Source organism: Macaca nemestrina, chromosome 14 (genome assembly GCF_043159975.1).
Source record: "Macaca nemestrina isolate mMacNem1 chromosome 14, mMacNem.hap1, whole genome shotgun sequence".
Taxonomy (NCBI): Eukaryota; Metazoa; Chordata; class Mammalia; order Primates; family Cercopithecidae; genus Macaca; species Macaca nemestrina.
In genome coordinates, this window is record NC_092138.1 from 116,287 (window position 1) to 139,800 (window position 23,514).

Here is a 23,514-nt window from a genome sequence, read left to right on the forward strand (position 1 = left end):
TGGAAGTTCGAGTTACCTACATGATCTGAAATTGCAGCTGGTGACCTTTCAGCAAATGCCAAAGTTCTTCCAGGGCCCACAACAGCGTGGACACACGGGGCGTCTGGAAGGCAAGGCCCAGAGGAAGCGGGGGGCAGCGTCCAGCTCACAGCTTTTTCAGCACCACTGATGCCTCGGTGACCGCAAAGCTATTTACGGGCTTGCTCTGCTTGGCGAGAGGTTCTCACGGGCCTGGGTGGAAGTAGTAAGGACAGACAGAGTCTCTGAACAGTGAGGCAGTCTTAGGGCAGTTCACAGGGCGGGGCCCCCAGAAAGGCTAGGATCTGGGCTGTGGCTCTAGAGCAGTGGCTGAGGGCATATTCTCTGTTAGCAAAACTGCTGGAATGCTTTCCGTGCCCCTCTCCAGTGATCCCAACACAGGCTCTTTGATGAAACCTCAGCATTTCTGCTTCCAGCACGGCAGACCCTTTGGGGTATCTGCTCAGCCCATGATCCCCGTCTTAGAGAGAAGTGTGCCCTGCACATAAAAAGAAAACCCAGGCCACGTGTGTCTTATGTGGCCCGGGTCTATGTCTGCAGCTAACTGGACACCAGCTAAGACAGGCAGGATTTTTCTCCGGGGAGCGTGGGGTGAGACAGGGAGACACAGTGGACTGGCCAACAACGCCGGGACTAAGGGTGTGTCCTCGCGGTTAGGAAGGCAGTGGTGCTGGGTTTCGTGAGAGTCCCCGAAGCTTTCCAACAAACTGCCTTTCTGCTTTAGCAGAATAAGTGGGTTTCTCTTACCTGTGATGAAACTGGCCTTGACTACAATAGATATTACAATTAACACTTTGCAAATGAAGAAAGGGAGACTCAGAGAGGTTAAAAATGTTGCCAGCCTATGTTATGGTGCAGCAACAAATAAACCTGAAACCCCACGGCTTAGCACAGCAAAGGTTTGTTTCTCCTTCCGGTCACAGGCTGACATCGGCAGGGCAGTGGCTCAGGCTTCCAGGCTCCTGCCATGTCATGCACCTGTACAAAAACGCGTGGCCTCAGAGGGGACCCACCCTAATATAGGTAATCTAGGCTCATCTCATCTTAATCCTTACTTTAATTAGACCTGCAAAGACCCTCATTTTTTTTTTTTCTGAGACAGAGTCTCGCTCTGTTGCCCAGGCTGGAGTGCAGTGGCGCAATCTTGGCTCACTGCAAGCTCCGCCTCCCAGGTTCATGCCATTCTCCCGCCACGGCCTCCAAAGTAGCTGGGACTACAGGTGCCCACCACCACGCCCGGCTAGTTTTTTGTATTTTTAGTAGAGACGGGGTTTCACCGTGTTAGCCAGGATGGTCTTGATCTCCTGACCTCGTGATCCACCTGCCTCGGCCTCCCAAAGTGCCGGGATTACAGGCGTGAGCCACTGCACCCGGCCTGCAAAGACCCTCATTCTAAATCGGGTCACATTCACAGGTCCCAGGGTTTTCACATGAACGTGTCTTTTTGGGGGACACCATTCAGCCCGCCACAGGCATCTTGAAACTCTTCCCGATTCTGGACACGCGGACCAGGCCACAGTCACTCCAGGAAACAGTGACGCTCACGTGGAGCTTCCCCTCCCTCCTGGCCACACGGAGTTCCATCAAATGCCTGGTGGCACACGCTGTTGCCAGCCTGCGTGGTGGTGAGGCCAGGGGTCAGGCACCTCCAGTCAAGCTGGACGCTTGCTTTTCTAGCCTTTGGCAAAGGAAGCCAAGAGCAGCTCCTCTGCAGATTTGCTTAGAAGACTTAGAATGTGGCTTTCGGGTCGAGTATGGCCCTAACTGGGAAGCGAGGCTATGGAACCTCTAAGAGGGCTGTAAGGAAACAGCACTGGGGTGTGGGGTGCCGTCTCAATAGCAGAAAAAGGGTTGGGCGCAGTGGCTCAGCCTGTAATCCCAGCACTGTGGGAGGCCGAGGCAGGTGGATCACTTGAGGTCAGGAGTTTGAGACCAGCCTGGCCAACATGGTGAAACACCATTTCTATTAAAAATATAAAAATTAGCCAGGCATGGTGGTGCACGCCTGTAATCCCAGCTACTCCGGAGGCTGGGCCAGGAGAATCACTTGAACCTGGGAGGTAGAGGTTGCAGCCATTGCATTCTAGCCTGGGCGACAGAACGAGACTGCATCTCAAAAATATATATATATATTATATATATATATATGATGTGTGTGTGTATATATATATGATGTGTGTGTATATATATGTATTTCAGGAAAAATATATATATTTTTTCCTGATATATATCAGGAAAAGGCTCCCAGACCACACGTCTCTCCCTTCATGCTTTGAGAACCAGATGCCGGCTGAGCTACAAGAAGTGTAGAACTCAGACGGGGCTCTGTGCGTCAGGGACCCTCCCCAGAGGCAGCCCCAGCTGAGGTGGGAAACACTGGCTTTGGGTCTGGTCAGTGGACAGAAGTAGATCCAGTGCTCAAGGTCACAGTTTCCTGCTGGGAAAATGTGAAATGAATGGGGAGTGTTTGGAGGGGAAGAAACAGGATTCACACAGACACCGGTTTTCAGTTCCCAAGTGGAATTATATGGATAGATCCATTTTACATCTAGAGCCCAAGGAGGGCCACAGGTGTTACTTAGCGCCTGACAGAGCTTGCCACGATCTGGGACTCAGATCCACTAAGACCAGGGTTAGTGGAGGGAGAACTTGTTTCTGTAGAGAGTTTAGCGAGAAGCCTGCTTGCTTGGGACAAATTGCATTTCCTTAAACCCTGTTCTTGTAGTGAATAATTTTTCTTATGGTAACTAGACCGTAGGAACTATTAGGCTTTGTGAGTTGAGTAAAGTGCTGTGCTTTTATAGAAAAATCGCCACTGGGTAACAAGTAAACCTTCACGTGCGATTCAGATGGTTCCATCCGTGCTCGGGAGGCCAGGGGTCACGTGCAGGTACCACCATTCAGCCACTAGCTCCCCCATTTCGAGGAGGGCGCAAGCCGCCATGTTCAGGCTGCATGGTTACTCGGCCGCAATCCTGAACAAGGCTGAGGAACGATGGGCCAGGCCGGAATGGGACGACCTGTAGGAGAAGCCGTAGGAGTGGCCAGGCTGCCTGCACTCAGGTCCTCGCTCTGCCAGGCATCGGCTGGAAGCCTTGAGCCAATTACTTCACCTCTCCTCGTCCATTGTGTCATCTATAAAATGGCTTATTCAGAGTATCTGATTCATTGGGTTCTTGTGAAGATTAAATGAGTTATCTAATGTTATATGCATCAGCAGTTATTATTGTCGTCATCATTATTATTTGACACAAAGCAACAGAGGCTTTTTTTAAGGGAGGGATAAGTTTATTTCTCCTCCATCCACTCAAACTGCATCTTGCCACCAGTGGCGTTTCGGAGACAGCATTTGGTCAGGGAGGGCCGGGCATTCCACAGCGTCTGACGGTGGAAACAGCCGTGCGTTTTATTTCCGCTGTCTAGGAATGTAAGGGACACAGCGGGTCGGGGCACTGCCGTGTGGGACACAGCGGGTCGGGGCGCTGCCGTGTGGGACAACAGGTCCAGGCGGAGGCAGTTCTCCGGGACGCAGGCAGGGCAGGTGCTCACTGGGCAGAGTGCTGCTTAGACACCTCCAGGAACTCGAGCACGTCGTCGGGGGACCCCAGGATCACCGGCGCCCTCTGGTGAATGTCTGTGGGAACGACGTCCAGCACGGCCTCCTTCCCGGTGGTGGCCATTCCCCCGGCCTTCTCCATGACGTAGGCCATGGGGTTGCATTCGTACAGCAGTCGCAGCTGGAAGACAGGACCGGGAGCTGCCTCCTCGTATCAGAAAGTATTGCATGAAAAAGAGACTCTTCTGCAGCAAAACGTGCAGAGCTGGTGGGAGTTTCCAAGGGAACGAATACTGTATTTTTCCTTCCTGTGAGGCTGTACAAGTTTCCTCCCACCCCAGGTTGCATCTGAGACAAAACATTAACCATGTGGTTAAATTCAACCATTCATCAAGCCAGTGCCAGGAACAGATTACCTGATGCACGTGTGAGACAGACCACCTGCATACTGGACAGAACGACAGTTTGGCAGAAGTGATCATTACCTTCTCTTTATAGCATGGAAACGGGACTTAATGAGTGATTCTGTGTGTGTTGGATGGAGCTTCGCCTACTCTAAAAGCACTGAAAAAATCCACGGTGGTGTCTGGCCGCAGACATCTGGAGAGCAGACCGGCCCCTCCAAACACTGTGATATTGTTTGCAGCTCTGTGTGCATTCCGTTTACGATTCTCCGAAGGCTTTTGGGTTGGAATTCAGTGTATTATACATCTTGGCATTGACTTTTAAATATTAACTTTTTTATCGTTTGCCTTTTCATGCCGCCTGCCTACTGAGCGACGGCTTTCCACAGGTGTTTCCCGACTCTATTTCCTCATAGGTGTCATGGCTAGTTTTGAAAAACCAAAAAAAAGGAGCCTCAGTATTTGTGTTCAGGAGCAATTCGGGGGGACTTTAGAGAAAAGTGCTGGAAAGCAGGCTAACCACACAGGTTGAGATGCCCGAGGCAGCTATGGCTGGATGATGGTTCCAGTAAATAGAAATGCCTTCATTCTGGATGCCACCTGCTACAAACAGACCCAAATACATCCAAATACACAGGTTTCCAACTAGTTTAAGGGGCCTGTTGTTCCTGTTCTCTTGCATTAAAAAAAAAAAAAAGGCAGCCATGCGTGGTGGTTCATGCCTGTAACCCCAGCACTTTGGGAGGCCGAGGCGGGTGGATCGCTTGAGGTCAGAAGTTCAGGACCAGCCTGGCCAACATGGTGAAACCCCATCTCTACTAAAAATATAAAAATTAGTCGGGCATGGTGGCAGGCACCTGTAATCTCAGCTACTCAGAACACTGAGGCAGGACAATCACTTGAACCCAGGAGGCGAGTTGCAGTGGACCGAGATCATGCCACTGTACTCCAGCCTGGGTGACGAGTAAGACTCTGTCTAAAAAGCCATCTGTCCACTGGGAAAACATAGGAAGGACACAATACTTGGGAAGGAAGCGCACTGTCACCCTGGCAGAAGGAAAGCAGGGCAGCTCTGAGTGAGCACGGGGAGCACAAGGAAAGCAGGAGGCTCTGAGTGAGCACGGGGAGCACAAGGAAAGCAGGCGGCTCTGAGTGCGCACGGGGAGCACGAGGAAAGCAGGAGGCTCTGAGTGAGCACGGGGAGCACAAGGAAAGCAGGGAGGCTCTGAGTGCGTACGGGGAGCACAGCCACCCTGCAGCCTGCTGGGAACGCCGTGGGCTTGGACTAGTGAGTCGGTGGTGACGGCTCACTGGGAAGCTCTAGGCTTCCCCAGAGATTGTTTCCCTAAAAGGTATCATTTTCCCCGTAGCGGATGCTGACTCACTAGTGACCTGTTTCACACCTTTTACACCTTCTGCTGAGGATACATATTTGATCCGCTGCCTTGGAAGTGAGGCTGGGTTTTTTCATTTCACTTTATGAATGGAATTCACTTTGCCTGAGCCAAGCCATGTATCCACCGGAAGCCCTTCAGTCCTCATCAGGACGAGGATTCATTCTCGTCTGATCTCAAAAGAGATTCATTCTCTTTTGCCATAGCACTGGAAGGGCTCTCAAGAGACTATTTTTATCTTTAGTTGATATCATCCGGCTTTACCTTTAATCCGCAAAAGAATATGCCACAGACACACGTAGCAACGTAGCATGGAGCGTAACAGCTCGCAAAACTCTCTTCTTCCTAAACCAAATCGTGTGGGCTGCAAGTGCAATCTGCTCCTCACTCCCCCTCCAGAGGACACCCTTACCTTTCCACTGGGGCTCTTCTTGTTAGCGGGGTACAGAAATATCCCTCCGTAGACCAGAGTGCGGTGAACATCGGCCACCATGGAGCCCACGTACCGGGCTCCATAGGGGGCTGAATTATCCTGCACGTTAAGACCAGCAAGAATTAGGGCCGCAGCAAATAAAACAGAGTTTTCTTTGTGTCCCTGAGTTTCTTTGATCCCACATCCATTCACCAAGCACCTACAAGGTGTGTACTTGGGGCTGTGCTAAAAAATGGATTCGAATCCTGTTCCCAATAAATGGAAAATGGAAAAATGGAGACACAGAAAATGGAAAAACGGAGACAGCGTCTCACCATCTCCCAGTAGGTCAGATTCCCACCGAAGCCCCAGCGAGGGTCTGGTTGGTTCTGGCTGTGGGGCTGAGGCAGGCATTACAAAAACTGTGCCATTCAGTAACACCTCAAAGGCTGAGGAAGTTTGTTACCAAGCTAAGGAACTGGGCAGGGGTGGGAGGCAGCGTGTAATTTACAGGAGAGGAAACTGCACGAGCATCTTCTTAGCAATGTAGAGAGGGAAACGGGCCTGGAGGAGGGGCCTGTGGGACTCGGGCGTGCCTGTGCGGAGGTTGGGGGCAGGAGAGGAATCCAGGGTAAGGTGAAAGGAGAGATGAGTAAGCTGGAGAGAGAGCCTGGAGCAGATCTGAGGCTCCTTGAACGCTCTGCAAACATTTGAGCTTCATCTCTAGCAAACAGCAGCCACCAATGGCTTTTAAACAAAGAAAGGACAAAATCAGATATTCGACATAGAGCAAGCTCCACACACAGCCGTTTCTTCTCTCCGTATTCACTAGCTTGTAACCTCTTTAGGGAGATGCCATGATGAGCTCTCGGTCTCGAGATGACGGATAGACGCGCCTCGGGCCGGCCTAGCGGGGGGCAGATACCCCTTGGCAGGCATTTGAGTGGGGGAACCACATTTCATGCCATCCGGGACCATGGACCCCAGAAGGGAAGCTGTTTTACTGCCCTGAATTCATTCATTTGGTTAACTTTATTATCCTAATTTTCTTCTGCCGAGAGAAAGCAGCAAAGGCTGAAATGGAGACTGACTTTTGATGTCACAGGGTGAGAATTCCAGTCCCCAGTACTGAGGTGAGGCCTTTGTCGTGGGCTCAGTGTAGACGGAAGCCCAGTCCACTCCATCCCTGCTTCCTTTCACCTTTAAGGTACGCCATCAACCAACAGATTTCCACACCGCCCAGGAGCCCCACATGAGGTCCAAGGTCCTCGATCCCAAGGATCCCTGTCATCTCCGGGAGATACCCCTGCCTCCATAACGGGCCGGGTGCCACATGCCCAGACCCTGCCCCACCCTCCCCGGCCCTCACTTACTGGGGGGAACTTCTTCCTCTGGACGTACTCGGTGACGGCAGGGTCAAAGTCCTTGGCATAGCCCTCGTTAAGGCTGTAGATTTTACCTTTCTTTTTGATCTTCACATCTTTGTCCACCAAAATGAACTCCCCGATGGCCTTTTGAGACAAGGAAGGAAAGGTGGAGAGATGACGAGCACATCGCATCCCCCAGGCCTGGATGAGGCGAGCGATGGGCTGGGCTATGCTGGGCTACGCTGGGCTGGGGTACCGCTCATCCTGGGACCCCACGACACCTGCCAGACTCTCCGGGAGCTGTGAATGGGGCACGGGAGGCAAGAGGATGCTGCAGAAGCCGTCAGGGTGATAACGGAGACTTTCAACTTTGTTTGCAAATGATTTCAGTAAAACAAGAAACCACACAAAAAGAGGGAAAGCAGACTGCTAAAGCCTGCAAGGAAGTAAGAATCGTGTGTCCAAAGCAATATAAGATGTGTATGGCTTTACCAAACAGTAAAAAAGCACTGGTTCAGGTGGGAGGTGGGCTCTCGGGAGAGACGGCAACTGCGGGATCAGTCCCTGGGTAACACCCAAGTGCTCAGCGCTGTTCTCGCTTTACATTTCTACCCTGATGGGAGTCCTCCTTTCTGGGCGCTGTTACAGAACACAGCGGAGCCCTGAGTTTGGAGCCGGGCATACGTGACTTCCGACGCCTCTGCTCACTGCCGTGCGAGGTTGTTCTCAGACCGCCTCCTCCCACGCAGCCCAGGGTGAAGCTTATGCCTTTAAGCTTTAGGCTCTTCAGAGGAGATCTGAATTTGGGGGGAAGTGTTGCAGAAGTCCTATTGCTCCAGATTGAGGATTTTTATGGGTTCCTGTGTGTTTTTGGCAAGAGGGTGACAGAGGCTCTACCCGTTTAGAACGGGCTTGACATTGACACAGGGTTGAAAAAGAAAAAAGGCCACCAACACCCCCTCTGCCTAGCCATTTATTCCCACAGCAGAAACTGGTTCCTACCCACATGGGGTACGTGGAAACCAGACAGACAGGGAGGGAGGGAGGGGAGAATTCACAGTGGTCATTGAAAGGAGTCATTGGAAGTGATTCTTTCTTACTTTTATGCCTTTTCTAATGTTTTCAAAATTTTTGGCCACGAATATACCGGAATATTCTTTTATCATTGGTAGAAAAATAAATAAATGTCTTTCAAAAAACTGGATAGAAAAGAAAGCCATCTCACAACAGATGCTGGGTGCAGCGTGCAGGGCCCAGCCAGACTGTCCACGGCGCAAAGGAGGGAAGTCTATGTATGATAAAAGCTCCCAGAAAGTTAAAGCCACTAGAAACCCAGGTCCAGCTGTGGCAGTGGTTTCAGCAGAAACCAGCAGCCTGGCTTTGCAGCCTAAACAAAGAGGAAGCACTTAGCATCTCCCTGGTGGGAGGCTCAGCCCCGTCAGGCACAGCAGGCAGAAGGGCTAGAATCAGATCCCAGCAGGTCTGCATTGCGCTTCCAGACATTTAGGACTGAGGAGGGCAAAAGACTGTCAAACACACAGAAACGTCCCTACAGAGATGCTGGCCTGCAATCTGGAAACAAGAAGAGATTTAATGTTTTCTCTGCTTCCACCAACTCAAAGGTAACAAGAGAAGGCAGCGAACAATGGGAAGCAGAGCCAGGGCCTGGCAAGTCACAGCCAGCAAACATCAGTGGGGCCCGAAACCGCATCCTGGGCTCAGGGGGAACTTTGCTCTGGTTCTGCCACTAACCCCCCACCCCACCCCTACCCAGGACACCACATTCGGAGACTTGAACTAGTGCTATTACCCTACCCTCGTTTATTTGTTAAGCGCCCATGCTGCCAAGGAGGTGAAAGTCCACTTTCCGGACAGCCTGGGACAAAGGCAGCCGGTGTTGAGTTAGCCCTTCCCGCCACACACAGACCCGGCCTCACCTCCAGCAGCCTGTCTCCCACAGAGGGTTCCCGCTCCCTGTCTGTTCCTGGGGTTCAGTTTGCCAGCAAAAAGCACTTTATACACAGTTCACTAATATCATAGCAGGATATCTCCAAAAGTTAAAAACGCTGGCCAGGCATAGTGGCTCACATCTGTAATCCCAGCACTTTGGGAGGCTGAGGTGGGTAGATCACCTGAGGTTAGGAGTTCGAGACCAGCCTGACCAACATGGCAAAACCCCGTCTCTACTAAGAATACAAGTGTCTTGCCGGGCGCCTGTAGTCCCAGCTACTCAGGAGGCTGAGGCAGGAGAATCCTGAGGCTTGAACCCAGGAGGCGTAGCTTGCAGTGAGCTGAGATCGCACCACTGCACTCCAGCCTGGGCAACAGGGCAAGACTCTGTATAAAAAAAAAAAAAAGAAAGAAAGAAAGAAAGAAAGACTGCACCAGTTAACTGAAGGTTTGTGTAAATGTACACAAATAAATGTGGAAGCTATTTTTGAAGAAACAATGCCGTCCACTGCTTCAGTTGGCACACCCATTCATCTCAGGAAAACAGCCTTTTGGTGACTAAAGTAGAAAAGCTAGAAATGGAATATCTACAGCCCCATCCGGTCCATAAATGCATTTTAGTTGGCAGTACAGTGTTGCACACATGTAGAAACATTATGGTTTTTACAATCCAGTGTTTCTTGAACCATTAGAAGCCTTGGCAAGGCGGGCCCCCTCTTCCCAATTGTAATTGCTGGAAATCTTCAGTTCACCCCGGTTCCACCCTTGCCCCCCACCAGCCCTCCTTCCCCAGCACACTTCATCATCCCTGTGGCCTGCCGGGACTGGAGGCATTTGCATCATTTGAGTAACAGCTGCTCTGAGGAATTCACATTGGAACGAAGGCCCCTCTTCTGCCCTGAGATGCCACTTCTCACCTCCACAGTCTGCTCGGGAGGCATACACTGTCCCTCGGTCTCCTGCCCCCTTCCCACCACACATCATCATCTCTGTCCCTAAACGGGCGTCATCTCCCACCTCCACATACCCCTGCCCAGCCACCACACACCACCTCCACACGCCCCCGCCCGCCCCCCACGCGCCACCTCCACACGCCCCTGCACATCCCCCACGCGCCACCTCCACACGCCCCCGCCCGCCCCCCACGCGCCACCTCCACACGCCCCTGCACATCCCCCACGCGCCACCTCCACACGCCCCCACCCACCCCCCACGCGCCACCTCCACACGCCCCTGCACATCCCCCACGCGCCACCTCCACACGCCCCCGCCCACCCCCCACGCGCCACCTCCACACGCCCCTGCACATCCCCCACGCGCCACCTCCACACGCCCCTGCACATCCCCCACGCGCCACCTCCACACGCCCCTGCACATCCCCCACACACCACCTCCACACGCCCCTGCACATCCCCCACGCATAGCATTCATTTGCTCGCAGACACCAGCCAAGCCCCCAGCCTCCTGCGCGGCCTCTCACCGGGTCCAGCATGAAGCAGTTGACCCCGCAGTCCATGGCAAGGACCAGCATGGTGGCACTGCCATACAGCGCGTAGCCGGCCGCCACCAGGTTCCGGCCTGGCTGAAGAGCGTCCTTTTCGGAAGGCTCATCAGTTGATTTCTAGAGCAAGAAAGAAATCAAAGAATGTTTTTGTTTTGTTTTGTGATTCTTTTTTACAGTTCAACCATCAACAGGAGGCATTCTCAAGGTGCTCTTCTGATGAAATAGGGCATCTTCCCCGAGCGGCCTTCCCTACACGTCAGCAACATCCTGATTAGATGACCACGGCAGCCTCCCCCCAGAACCCAGACTTCCTGCATCTGGATCCCTCTTTCCATCAGGGCCCTCCTCCAGTCTTTCTAATGTGATATTCCCTCATCTCTCCACTATCGATTCCAAAAAAGAGCATGGCTCCTTGCCAGCTCGCACTAATTTAATCTTATTACGGGCATCCATCTCTTTCACCTGCCGACTCCATCTTTATTTAAACAAATTAACACTGGGCTGCAGGGCAGCCAGTCTGGGGAGGAAATCGGTTTTGTGAGCTCTTGCCGCTGCAGCCCATACCCTGCTGAGCGTGTGGTCTATGTCACTCACACGTCAGGGAAATTCTCAGAAATGCAGGGACTCAGAATCTCTCCCCAGAGTCATTACGGGGTAGAGCAGATGCTGTCCAATGTGTTAACCGTGATGCACAGGAAGAAGCACATTTTACATCACAAACCAGTGCCCACCCTCCCCAGCCACACACACCAAAAAGTTACCAAAATAATACCTACTCTTAGAACGTGACATGTGCTGTAATCCATTTTTTCATTAAAAACACAGCTGACTGGGTCATGTGGTCCAGAGTTTTTCTAACACTAGGGAAGGGAGCCCCTTAAGGACACAGCTCCTAACCACTGATTTCTTACTATTAATGATTTTCTTCTTTTTTTTTGACACGGAGTCTCGCTCTGTCGCCCAGGCTGGAGTGCAGTGGCTCAATCTCCACTCACTGCAAGCTCCGCCTCTCGAGTTCACGCCATTCTCTGCCTCAGCCTCCTAAGTAGCTGGGACTACAGGCGCCCGCCACCACGCCCGGCTAATTTTTTGTATTTTTAGTAAAGACAGGGTTTCACCATGTTAGCCAGGATGGTCTCTATCTCCTGACCTCATGATCTGCCAGAACAGAAAATACAAAAATTAGCCAGGCATGGTGGTGCACACCTGTAGTCCCAGTCACTCAGGAGGCTGAGGTAGGAGGACGGCTTCAGCCAGGGAAGGTGAGGCTGCAGTGAGCCATGATGGCACCACTGCTCTCAGCCTGGGCAACAGAGTGAGACCTTGTCTCAAAAAAAAGGAGAGAAAATAAAGGGCCGGGCGCGGTGGTTCACGCCTGTAATCCCAGCACTTTGGGAGGCCGAGGCAGGTGAATCACGAGGTCAAGAGATCGAGACCATCCTGGCTAACACGGTGAAACCCCATCTGTACTAAAAAATACAAAAAACTAGCCGGGCATGGTGGCAGCACCTGTAGTCCCAGCTACTCGCAGGAGAATGGCGTAAACCCGGGAGGCGGAGCTTGCAGTGAGCCGAGATCACGCCACTGCACTCCAGCCTGGGCAACAGAGCCAGACTCCGTCTCAATCAGTCAATCAGTCAATCAATAAAAAGACAGAAAGTGATGATGAGTGTGACACAGACCTCTAATCATTTCAGGTTTTGGAAGCCTTGTTGATTGCTTGAAACAGCGGAAAGCAGTTGAGGGCTCGTGAGGCATAACATTGACATCTCTAATGCTTCCAAGGGGGTCTTTCCTGCTTTCTGCAGAGGTGACTGTTGGCTAGAATTGCACCGTGGTGCCCATGCCCAGTGGGGCAGCATCGGTAACTGACCCTGCCGTGGTGACCAGGCCTTGCCACACGATTCCTGGAAAGGCACGTGGAAGTGGAAGGATGTATGGTCGTGCTGATGCAGCTCCTGCCACAGCACCTTTCCAAGGCCTACCGACGACTACTATGTTTTCTTGGTTTTTGTTTTTGTTTTTGTTTTTGTTTTTTGAGATGGAGTCTGGCTCTGTCGCCCAGGCTGGAGCGCAGTGGCGCGATCTGGGCTCACTGCAAGCTCCGCCTCTCAAGTTCACGCCATTCTCCTGCCTCAGCCTCCTGAGTAGCTGGGACTACAGGCGCCGCCACCTCGCCTGGCTAATTTTTTGTATTTTTTAGTAGAGACGGGGTTTCACCGTGTTAGTCAGGATGGTCTCAATTTCCTGACCTCGTGATCCGCCCGCCTCGGCCTCCCAAAGTGCTGGGATTATAGGCGTGAGCCACCGCGCCCGGCCACGCTTTCTGTCTTTTAATAAAGTCACTTCTGGTTTATTGAGAAGAGTCGAGACTTATTGTTGAGAATTCTGTCATTCATAATTCAAGCTGCTGTTGCAAGCTGGCTTGATTTTTTTTTTTTAGTTAATAGCCAATGTCTCTCAATTTCCCAGGTTGTGTGTGTGTGTGTGTGTGTGTGTGTGTGTGTGTGTGTGTGTATTTCCCTTAAAAGAGTATTATTTATGGGGACTGAGATGGAGAATGGGCTTAGCAAACATCGACACTGCTTTAGTTGTGGTTAACACATTAACCAGAGGTCTTCCTCTGCAAGGAAAAATTCTGCTACAAACCTCTCTTGCTATTCTGTGGATTTGATACTTTGCAAGGATATATATACTTTTTTTTTTGAGACGGAGTCTGGTTCTGTCACCCAGGCTGCAGTGCAGTGGCGTGATCTCGGCTCACTGAAACCTCCACCTCCCAGGTTCAAGCGATTCTCCTGCCTCAGCCTCCCGAGTAGCTGGGACTACAGGCACCGCCACCACGTCTGGCTAATTTTTTTGTATTTTTAGTAGAGATGGGGTTTCACTGTGTTAGCCAGGATGGTCTCGATCTCCTGACCTCATGATCCACCCACCTCGACCTCCCAAAGTGCTGGGATTACAGGCGTGAGCCACCGCGCCCGGCCTAAAATATTTTTTTAAAAAACAAAACAAAACAAGAGCTAAAGCTAAGAGGATGTACCTTGGATTTTATCATGTTTCCTGCTGGGTGGATGGTTTTCATTGTAATTTTCACTTATATGTATAATTGAGCACCTCTCCCTCACCTCCTTCTCCTCCCTTTGCTCCCTCCCCTCCCCTCCCCTCTCCTCTCTCTTAGAAAAAGCAGCTCTGGAGGAGGGATGACTGCCCGAGTCAGGTGTTAGGAGACCCGGGGCAGGGCTGGGTTCTCGTCCTGTGTAGTGTGCGTTCTACGACTTAGAGCAAGACTCAGGAAACTTTTGCTACAGACAGACAGTAAATATTTTCAGTTTTATGGGCCATACAGTCTCTATCATAACTACACAACTTTGACGTGTAGCGGAGAATCAGCCAACGGCAGCAACGTGAACAAATGAATGTGACCAAATGCCAATTAAAGCTTCATTTGTGGAGAGTAAAACTTACAACGAGGGCCAGGCGCGGTGGCTTAAGCCTGTAATCCCAGCATTTTGGGAGGCCGAGACGGGCGGATCACAAGGTCAGGAGATCGAGACCATCCTGGCTAACACAGTGAAACCCCGTCTCTACTAAAAATACAAAAAAAACTTAGCCGGGCGAGGTGGCGGGCGCCTGTAGTCCCAGCTACTCAGGAGGCTGAGGCAGGAGAATGGCGTGAACCCGGGAGGCGGAGCTTGCAGTGAGCTGAGATCCGGCCACTGCACCCCAGCCTGGGCGACAGAGCGAGACTCCGTCTCAAAAAAAAAAACTTACAACGGATCATGAAACATTGTTCTTTAGTTTTTTTCAACTATTTAAAAATGCAAAATGGTTATTCTTTGTTCACAGGCTGTACACGTTAGGCCACAGGCTGGACTCAGCCCGGGACCATTGACTGGGGGACTTAAAGGACACTTTTGACCTAAATAATCTCTATGGTTGTCACACGCTCTCAACTCTCAGTTCACATCGTGTCATCACTATACTCGCCCTCTACTGCCTCGTTTTTTAAAATCTCATTTTCTATCCTGAAAAGTAAGATACAGTAAAAAGAGCGAAATATCCTTCTCTTGCCCCCGTATTTTCCCTGTATTTTCTTTCAACAACCTAGTGGGTCTTTGTCATGCAATTACTGCTAAAAAGCTCAGAACCTGAGACAGAAGCTACTTCAGCCTCACGGAGTCTCATGATCTCCGCTCCGGCTGCTCTGCCACAGGGAAATAGAACTGGATGCTCCATCTTAACTTTTGTCCCCAAACCAAGTGCTGAAGATACCACGTTTTACCTTTCTATAGATGCCAAAAATGGTTCCAATGGACACAAGGCAATCGATGTTGGAAGATCCATCAAGGGGATCAAAACAGACCACGTATTTACCCTGAGCACAGAAAAAAGAAACACAACCTTAAAATGTTGTAGCAAGATACACTAAGGAGTATACATTAGGGAGTAAGAGTGGGAATTCAGAGGAAAGTTCAAAAAACGTGGGTCTTATTTATTTATCCTCTGTCATGGAAGGTATGAAATGGCATAGAGAACGCACGGATACACACACACACGACGATTAAACAGAGAAAACACCACTTAGGAGGTGCGGATGAAGGGAATGGAATACAGATAAGTCACGATTTCCCACATTGTTGATATAGTCAAATCATAACTTTGCATTGAGTTTCCTGGCAGCCAAAGGAAAAAGAACAGCAAGGCTAGTCACTCATTTTCCTTTATTCGTAAAGGAAAAAGCAATTCCTGAGGTGAAGCAGAGACTTCACTAGAGTTGAGACCTGTAAGAAACTTCTCGTGGAGGTCTTACAGATGCCCCTTGAGGTTGGGATGCGTAGAGTTTTCAAAAATATCCTGGCTGGGCACGGTGGCCCATGCCTAATCCTAGCACTTTGGGAGGCTAAGACGGGAGGATTACTTGAGCCCAGGAGTTTGAGACCAGCCTGGGCAACATAGACTCCTTCTGTTAAAAAAAAAAAAAAAAAAGTTCAATTAGCTGGGCATGATGCTGAACATCTGTAGTCCCAGCTACTCAGGAGGCTGAGGCAGGAGGTATCACGTGAGCCCAGGAGGTGGAGGCTGCAGTGAGCCACAACTGCGCACTCCAGTCTGGTGACAGAGTGAGACCCTGGTCTCTAAAAACAAAACTAAACAAAACAAATTTCTAGTGTAATTCCCAAAGGAGATAACTGGCAGTGGTAGTGGGAATACTGCAGATTCCTGCTTTGAGTGGGATTTTCAGTGGTGTGCAGGAGCTGGCTGGTATCAGCTCTCAGGAGCTAACCGTGCACATCTCTTCCCAGCTCTGCCTTCAGTGACGTCACATTGGTAGCTTAAAATCGACGATGGGGGAGTATTCACACCATTGACAGAGGCAAGGGGACGTATCGGAGACTTGTTTGCTTCGAGACGCAGTTTACCAGCACACCACTGGGAGTTTTCCATCTCCAAATTAGCCACTTTCCAGTGTGGTTTTTAAATGTCTGTAGCAGATTCACATGATTCCCTGCCCTCTTGCTCTTCACAGACCTCCCTCACTAATGCAGGAGGAATTGGAACCGGAACACAGGAACCTGCCTGTCACGAATTGTCACGAAGGCCCATGGTAGACAGAGCAGCCCAGCGTGAGTGATGGAGAATATTAAACAACAAATCTAAGCTATGTGCCTGACGCTGCCAAAGACCTCGAAAGGCCCAGCTGAGAAAAACATGAACTTCAAGTCTAGCATGCAGGGCTATTAGGAATGATGAAAAACAACTTCATCAGATGTGGCTCCTGCCCTCTTAACAGGGTGAGGACGGGCAGCCTCTTCATCTTCTCATTGTTTTTTCCTAATTCTACTCCTTCATGTTCCCAGTTCCTCTCAAACTGAGAAAGTTACTAAGCCCATATAACTGTGCTGCTAATCTCAGAAGTTTTGTTTTTTAATTACAATTGTTGTTTTGTAAAAGCTGGGAATACTCTTTCATTTAACAATCTTTTTCAACAGTCATTTGTTGTCGAGGCCCTCCAATGTGCCAGGCATTGCACTAGACACTGGGACACAGACACAAATAAGATATGCTCTCACAAAGCAGAGACAAGGCCAGGTGCGGCGGTTCACACCTGTAATCCCAGCACTTTGGGAGGCCGAGGTGAGGTCAGGAGTTCAAGACCAGCCTGGCCAACATGGTGAAACCTCGTCTCTACTAAAAATACAAAAATTAGCCAGGCGTGGTGGTGGGAACCTGTAATCCCAGCTACTCAGGAGGCTGAGGCAGGAGAATCGCTTAAACCTGGGAGGCAGAGGTTGCAGTGAGCTGAGATCACGCCACTGTACTCCAGCCTGGGCAACAAGAGCAAAACCTGTCTCAAAAAAAAAAAAAAAAAAAAAAAAAAAAAAAAAAGAAGAAGAAGAAGAAGCCGAGACCGACCACCAGGGACTCCAATGCACGTATCAGGGGTGGAAGTTTCCAGCAGTCCAGGCCACCAGGAGGGTCAGTGTGACGGTCAGGAATCTGGTGGATGGGGATGTAGTAAAAGAGATGGCCAACAGAAGCCAGGGTTTGAAGAGCATTAAACATGGCAATAAAAAGTTAGAAATGGAGATGAGTTCATGGGAGTCCACTGGAGAGAGGGCAGCGTGAGCCACAGCACTTATCTGCACAGTGGCGCAGGGAGGGTTCGAGAGATGGCAGCAACGAGGTGGAAGCTGTGGAAAGACTGCGGGGGGGATCTAGAGGGACTCCCAGAACCCAACTCCGCTAAACAAGTGGAGTCAGTTACGAAGCTGGGAAGAAAACCAGCTGCCTTAAAACCCTCAACGGTGGAAGTACGGACCCACCCTTTTCTCTGGTTCCACTATGATGGCGTGTTTATCTTCTTCTGACACGAGAACACACGTGGCAAAGGATGACTTTAACATGTTCATAACCAGGTCGTTGGAGAGGACGTCCAGCTTCTTAACTTGATCACCCGTCACGTTGGTAGAACCAGCAATGCCATAGCTTCAGGGAACAAAAGCCACAAAAAAATAAGCCATGACCACCAGAGTATGTAGATGTGTCCATGAACCCACCAAAAGTGAGTGTTCGGTAAGATTTAGAAGAAAGGGTTCATGTCCTTTGCAGGGACATGGATGAAGCTGGAAACCATCATTCTCAGCAAAGTAACACAGGAACAGAAAACCAAACACCGCCTGTTCTCACTCATAAGCAGGAGGTGAACAACGAGAACACACAGACACAGGGAGGGGAACATCACACACCGGGGCCTGTCAGGGAGTTGGGGACTAGGGGAGGGAGAGCATTAGGAGAAATACCTAATGTAGATGATGGGTTGATCGGTGCAGGAAACCACGTGGCACTTGTACACCTGTGTAACAGACCTGCACATTCTGCACATGTATCCCAGAACTTAAAGTATAATAAAAATTTTTAAAAAGATTTAGAAGAAAGGAAGGAGGACACACAGCTTGGGAGAATGAGGCAGGAAGGGTGGTGGTGCCTCTGGACAGACCCTAGAGAGGAGGAGATGCTACCACCCGCCTCTTCACCTCGAACCGGTCATGGTGCCCTGCACGCTTTTGTGGTTAAATCGGTGTTTCTTAACTTTGTTTTCACTGTGGTTCCCCTAGGGAGCTTTTCAGAACATTTCTTCCTCAACCATACTCCCCCAAGAACATTTTTAATACTGCAGATACCGTGGGTATCTGTTTATTGCAGTACGTGTGTCCGCGCTTTTTACATAAAACGTTTGGGGGGGGGGTTCGGTTCTGCCCAGAAAGAACCAGTGTTGGCCCAAACACACGGGTTAAACAACTCAATACCGAGACCCAGCAAGCCTGGGTCGGGGGGAGTCTGAGTTTCAAGCCAAGCCAAGGGGTTTATGGCTTTATAACTACAAAGACCCTAAAAGAAACAAGGCATCATTTCATAGAGGAGAACACTCAGGCCCCAAGACCCCTGTGGGCCTGTCCACAGGCAGGGCGGAGGCGAGATGCTGCCTATGACTCCCAGGCCAGGGCTCTCCTGGTGACACCCTGGGCCCCTGGCAGGAGTCCTAGGGCATGGATGTTCCAGGGATCCTGGAGTTTTCGCTATTTTTAAGCTACCTGCAAGTCAGTAAGTGTAGAATTCCCAGAATCCAGTGGCTTGTCCAAATGCAGCCTGGCTTGTTAGACTGAGAAGCGGCAGGTTGTCAGAGCCTGGGGTCGCCCTGAACACAGAACGGAGGGAGACGTCTCACAGGAAGGATGCACAGAGCAAGGAGAGAGCCTTGATGTGGGGAGGGAAAAAGATGGGTCTTTGAAGACATCAACAAGCCACTGAAAGTGGGTGTTAAGGGCACACCCACGCCCTTGGCCAGGATGGCGATGTGCACTCGCCTGGAAACCGACGCTCCCCGACCCAGCGGCTGTGGCTTGCCTGGGAACCGACGCTCCCCGACCCAGTGGCCGTGGCTCGCCCGGGAACCGACACTCCCTGATCCATGATCCAGTGGCCGTGGCTCGCCTGGGAACCGATGCTCCCTGATCCATGATCCAGTGGCCGTGGCTCGCCTGGGAACCGACGCTCCCTGACCCAGTGGCCGTGGCTCGCCCGGGAACCGACGCTCCCCGACCCAGCGGCCGTGGCTCGCCTGGGAACCGATGCTCCCTGACCCATGATCCAGCGGCCGTGGCTCACCTGGGAACTGACGCTCCCCGACTCAGCGGCCGTGGCTCGTCTGGGAACCGACGCTCCCCGATCCAGCGGCCGTGGCTCGCCTGGGAACTGATGCTCCCTGATCCCTGACCCAGCGGCCGTGGCTCGCCTGGGAACCAACGCTCCCTGATCCATGATCCAGCAGCCCTGGCTCGCCTGGGAACTGACGCTCCCCTATCCAGCAGCCATGGCTGCTTCAGCTCCTGCAAGTACATTTGCCCAAAACATAACTCGCTGTGTCTGGCTGGGCAAAACTGAGCACCTTCTAGAAACCGTCCAAACCCACATGCCTGGTCTGGCCTGACTGTCTCAGGAGCTAGCTCCGGCTGTCTTCTCGTGCCCACCTGTCAGCGTCTTTTGGCCACTCTTGGCATCATTCCCTTTCCAGCCTGCAAAGCGCATCTCATCCCACTAGCCCTCCTCCTGCTGCTTCTCTTTTCACCCATTACTCCTATTTCATGAGTAAAAGACCAAGAGGTCTGTGGAGCTTTGAGCTGAACCCCGTGTCCCTGGGCTTTCAATTCTATTTCCACACAATCTTTTTCTCACCCTAGTTGTGAGGCTGGGGCTTGTGGAGGAAGAAGGTGCCAAAATCTGGGAGGCCAGAGGGACTTGGCAGGGCCCACCAGCTCAAGGGCAGCTCCCTCGGTGACCCCACTAGCGGCAGTGCTCGTCCTTCCCAGCCTGAGAGCTGCACCATCAAAGTCACTTTATGATTATTGTTATATTTATTTTTTATTTTTTGGAGACAGTGTCACTCTGTCATCCAGGCTGACGTGCACTTGTGTGATCTCGGCTCACTGCAACCTCCACCTCCCAGGTTCGGGCCTCACCCTCCTGAGTAGCTGGGACTATAGCTGTAAGCCACCACATCCAGCTGATTTTTGTATTTTTAGTATAGACAGGGTTTCACCATGTTGGCCAGGCCAGTCTCGAACTCCCGACCTCAAGTGATCCACCCACCTCAGCCTCCCAAAGTGCTGGGATTTACAGGCATGAGCCACCATGCCCAGCCCACTGTCAAAGTCACTTCTGATTCTGGAGGGCAAATAGCACCGATGGACCAGAAGGAGGGCTTCAAGGCAGAGACCAGGTCCAGGTCTCAGCTCCCAGGCTCCCCTGCCCTCTCTGAGCCTCCCTCCCTTTCGCACATGTCCAAAGAGGGAAGTGAGGTCCGCCCCGACGCGGCTGTCAGAGGATCACATGAGATACACAAAAGGCTTAGCACTAATAGGCGCAGCCCGACAGGGACAGCTCAGGGGCCGGGAGGGCTGGGCAGGGGGCCCGAAGGCACCGGACACAGATGAGGCGCTGAGGCAGGTGTGGAAGGAAAGTCCTATATTACGCTTTGGTCCAAGTCCCATCTGCTCAGGCACTTCCCTCAGGAACACTCAGGCCATGGTCTCTTTTACTCAAAAGCTTCCTAGTCAGCTGTCTGAGTGCTCACTTATTCCACAAATATTCACTGGGGACCTGCTGTGCACGGGGAGCCGTTCTAGACGCTGGGGTTACGGTGCTGAACACGGCAGCTAAGATCCCGCCCTTATGGAGGGTATATTCTATTGGGGTGAGACAAACAAGAAATAAGTAAGTGTTTTCAATGAAAAAGATACGTCAGAGAGTGACAGGTGCTCGCTGACATAAAACAAATCAAGGTGACAGGAGAGAGAGATGAGAAGGTACATGGTTAATTCAGAGGGTCAGGAAGATCTCACTGCAAAGGGGGCATTCAAGCTGAATGCCTTTTTGAATGTTTTTCATAAGAATGGGAGGAAATAGGCCGGGCACAGTGGCTCATGCCTGTAATCCCAGCACTTTGGGAGGCCAAGGTGGGTGGATCAAGAGGTCAGGAGATTGAGACCATCCTGACTAACACGGTGAAACCCCGTCTCTACTAAAAATACAAAAAATTAGCCGGGCGCGGTGGCGGCGCCTGTGGTCCCAGCTACTCAGGAGGCTGATGCAGGAGAATGGCGGGAACCCGGGAGGCGGAGCTTGCAGTGAGCCGAGATGGCGCCACTGCACTCCAGCCTGGGCGACAGAGCGAGACTCTGTCTCAAAAAAAAAAAAAAAAGAAAGAAAAAAAGGAATGGGAGAGGAAATGGGCCAGGCGTGGTGGCTCACACCTGTAATCCCAGCACTTTGGGAGGCCAAGGCGGGTGGATCACCTGAGGTCAGGAATTCAAGACCAGCTTGACCAACATGGTGAAGCCCTATCTCTACTAAATATATAAAAATTAGCTGGGTGTGATGGCTCATGCCTGTAATCCCAGCTACTTGGGAGGCTGAGGCAGGAGAATCCCTTGAACCCAGGAGGCGGAGGTTGCGGTGAGCCGAGATCGCGCCATTGCACTCCAGCCTGGGCAACAAGAGCGAAACTCCATCTCAAAAAAACAAAAACAAAGAATGGGAGGAAATGAAAAAGCCCTAAAGGAGCCCAAATAAGTCAGCTAGTAACGACTCCAGAGAAGAGCGGCGTGTTAGCAATTGAGCCAAAGCAAACAGTCAGTTCATTTTTCACATATTTCCAGATGGAGGGGAGTGGGTCCTATGTGCACATTTATACAAGTGATTTTGCAAAGCCTGACTTTTTCCTGTGATGCCTGGATCCAGGAAGCACCTAAATTCAGAGAGGAGACCTGGGGGAGAAAGTCCTTGTGAGGTGGCTCCGATGTACAGCACTCCCGGGCCAGCCCCACCAGCCAGGGAGAGACAAGTTATCCTGTAACCGTGTCCTAAACACAGGGGCACCGTGACTTGTTTTGTGGGATTAAATGAAAGTAGGCTATTTCCTGATGCGCTGGACCGCATTTTCTGAGCTTGCAGACTCAGCAGTTGGCCAGATTAAAGTGAGAAGCAACTTCTGTTGCCCCAGATCATGCCCAGGCCTACAGTCGGTGTCAGGGTGGGAGACTTGGCAAATCATGACCACCAGCCAGGCCTCCCCACTGCAATCCAGGAGTCTCAGATGGTTCCTATCCTTGGCACACAGAGGAACCAACACAGAGAAGCCGAGGGCCACAGAAGGGATGGTACACCCTGTTCACGATAGGAGGCTTATGGGGCCGCACAGCACTCTGGAAGGATGCATGGCACAGGGTCCTCAGCACCTGCATGGTCAGGGTCACTCACATCCACCAAGCCATGCAGGGCCCTCACCACAGCACTGACGGGGCCGCCGGTGTCCACCAAACCACGCAGGGCCCTCAGCACCTGCATGGTCAGGGCTGCCTGCGTCCACCAAACCACACGTGGCCCTCAGCACCTGCACAGACAGGGCCACCTGCGTCCACCAAACCCCGGCAGGAAATGGGCTCCACCTGCTTCAGGTTTCCATGACGCCACTGGGTGGCGACAGATGTGTTAACTGGTTCCTGCCCGTTTCTTTACCCCCAGTAAGGGTCCCTCCCGTCTTCCAGCACAAGGACGCTTCACCAGCTGTCCTCAGTTGTCTTTCAAGTGTAAAAGAACACACGAAGACAGATCACTCTGGGCCCCTCCAACTCAATGTTCACGTACTTCATAACTTTGCTGAGATATCTTGGGGGAGGCTTCTCCTGGTTAATCCTGGCATTATGAAAACCTTCCACAAAAGCACAGGAAAAGGATCCTAAGGTAGAAACGGTGAGTGGATCAAGAGAACGAATTCCCCCGGCTGCCGGCCAACGATGCTGCCATGTTGACAGCAACAATGTCGGGGTGTCCGTCACGTCTCCGGGTCTCCTCTGAGCCGCAGTGCGTTAAGGGGGCCGCACCCTGTGCTGGTCACACCACCTGGCTTGGTACTGTCGGGGCTGCACAGTCACGATGGGCAGTCAGGACCAGACGCAGGCTCCATCAAGCCTCCCGCATCACACCTCGGGGACCCTGAGAGGGCTTGAGATGCCCCGAGTAACACGTTTACAACGGTCAATGAAGTCGCAAGCAGGCAAGGCTTCTGTGATCCTGACAGAGGAAAAGTCCTCAGAAGCATGCTCAGGGAGTGGGTTAGCTGAAGATCACATGCAGTTTATTTTCTCCATAAGTTTTCAGAAGCCCCCTTAGAAATAATAAATGTCTGGCCAGGCGCAGTGGCTCTCGCCTGTCATCCGAGCACTTTGGGAGGCCAAGGTGAGCGGATCACCTGAGGTCAGGAGTTCGACACCAGCCTGGCCAACATGGTGAAATCCCACCTCTACTAAAAACACAAAAATTGGCCAG

The 23,514-nt window shown here is 51.5% G+C and overlaps 1 protein-coding gene across 2 annotated transcripts in view; it reads right to left on the reverse strand.

Annotated features, from left to right (window-relative positions):
• Positions 1-3,304: 3,304 nt before the first annotated feature.
• LOC105498949 (fructose-bisphosphatase 1) overlaps positions 3,305-23,514 on the reverse strand; it is a 33,142-nt gene continuing 12,932 nt past the window's right edge. The window contains exons 2-8 of one of the 2 annotated variants that reach the window (XM_011771350.2): positions 17,454-17,616; positions 14,912-15,004; positions 10,603-10,743; positions 7,179-7,316; positions 5,806-5,925; positions 3,589-3,776; positions 3,305-3,458 (exon numbers count right to left, since the gene is read on the reverse strand). In XM_011771350.2, the coding sequence (XP_011769652.2) occupies positions 3,446-3,458; positions 3,589-3,776; positions 5,806-5,925; positions 7,179-7,316; positions 10,603-10,743; positions 14,912-15,004; positions 17,454-17,616 (856 nt within the window). In that variant the 3' untranslated portion in view covers positions 3,305-3,445. The remainder of the gene's footprint in view (positions 3,459-3,588; positions 3,777-5,805; positions 5,926-7,178; positions 7,317-10,602; positions 10,744-14,911; positions 15,005-17,453; positions 17,617-23,514) is intronic. The other variant, XM_011771351.2, reaches the window with a different exon arrangement.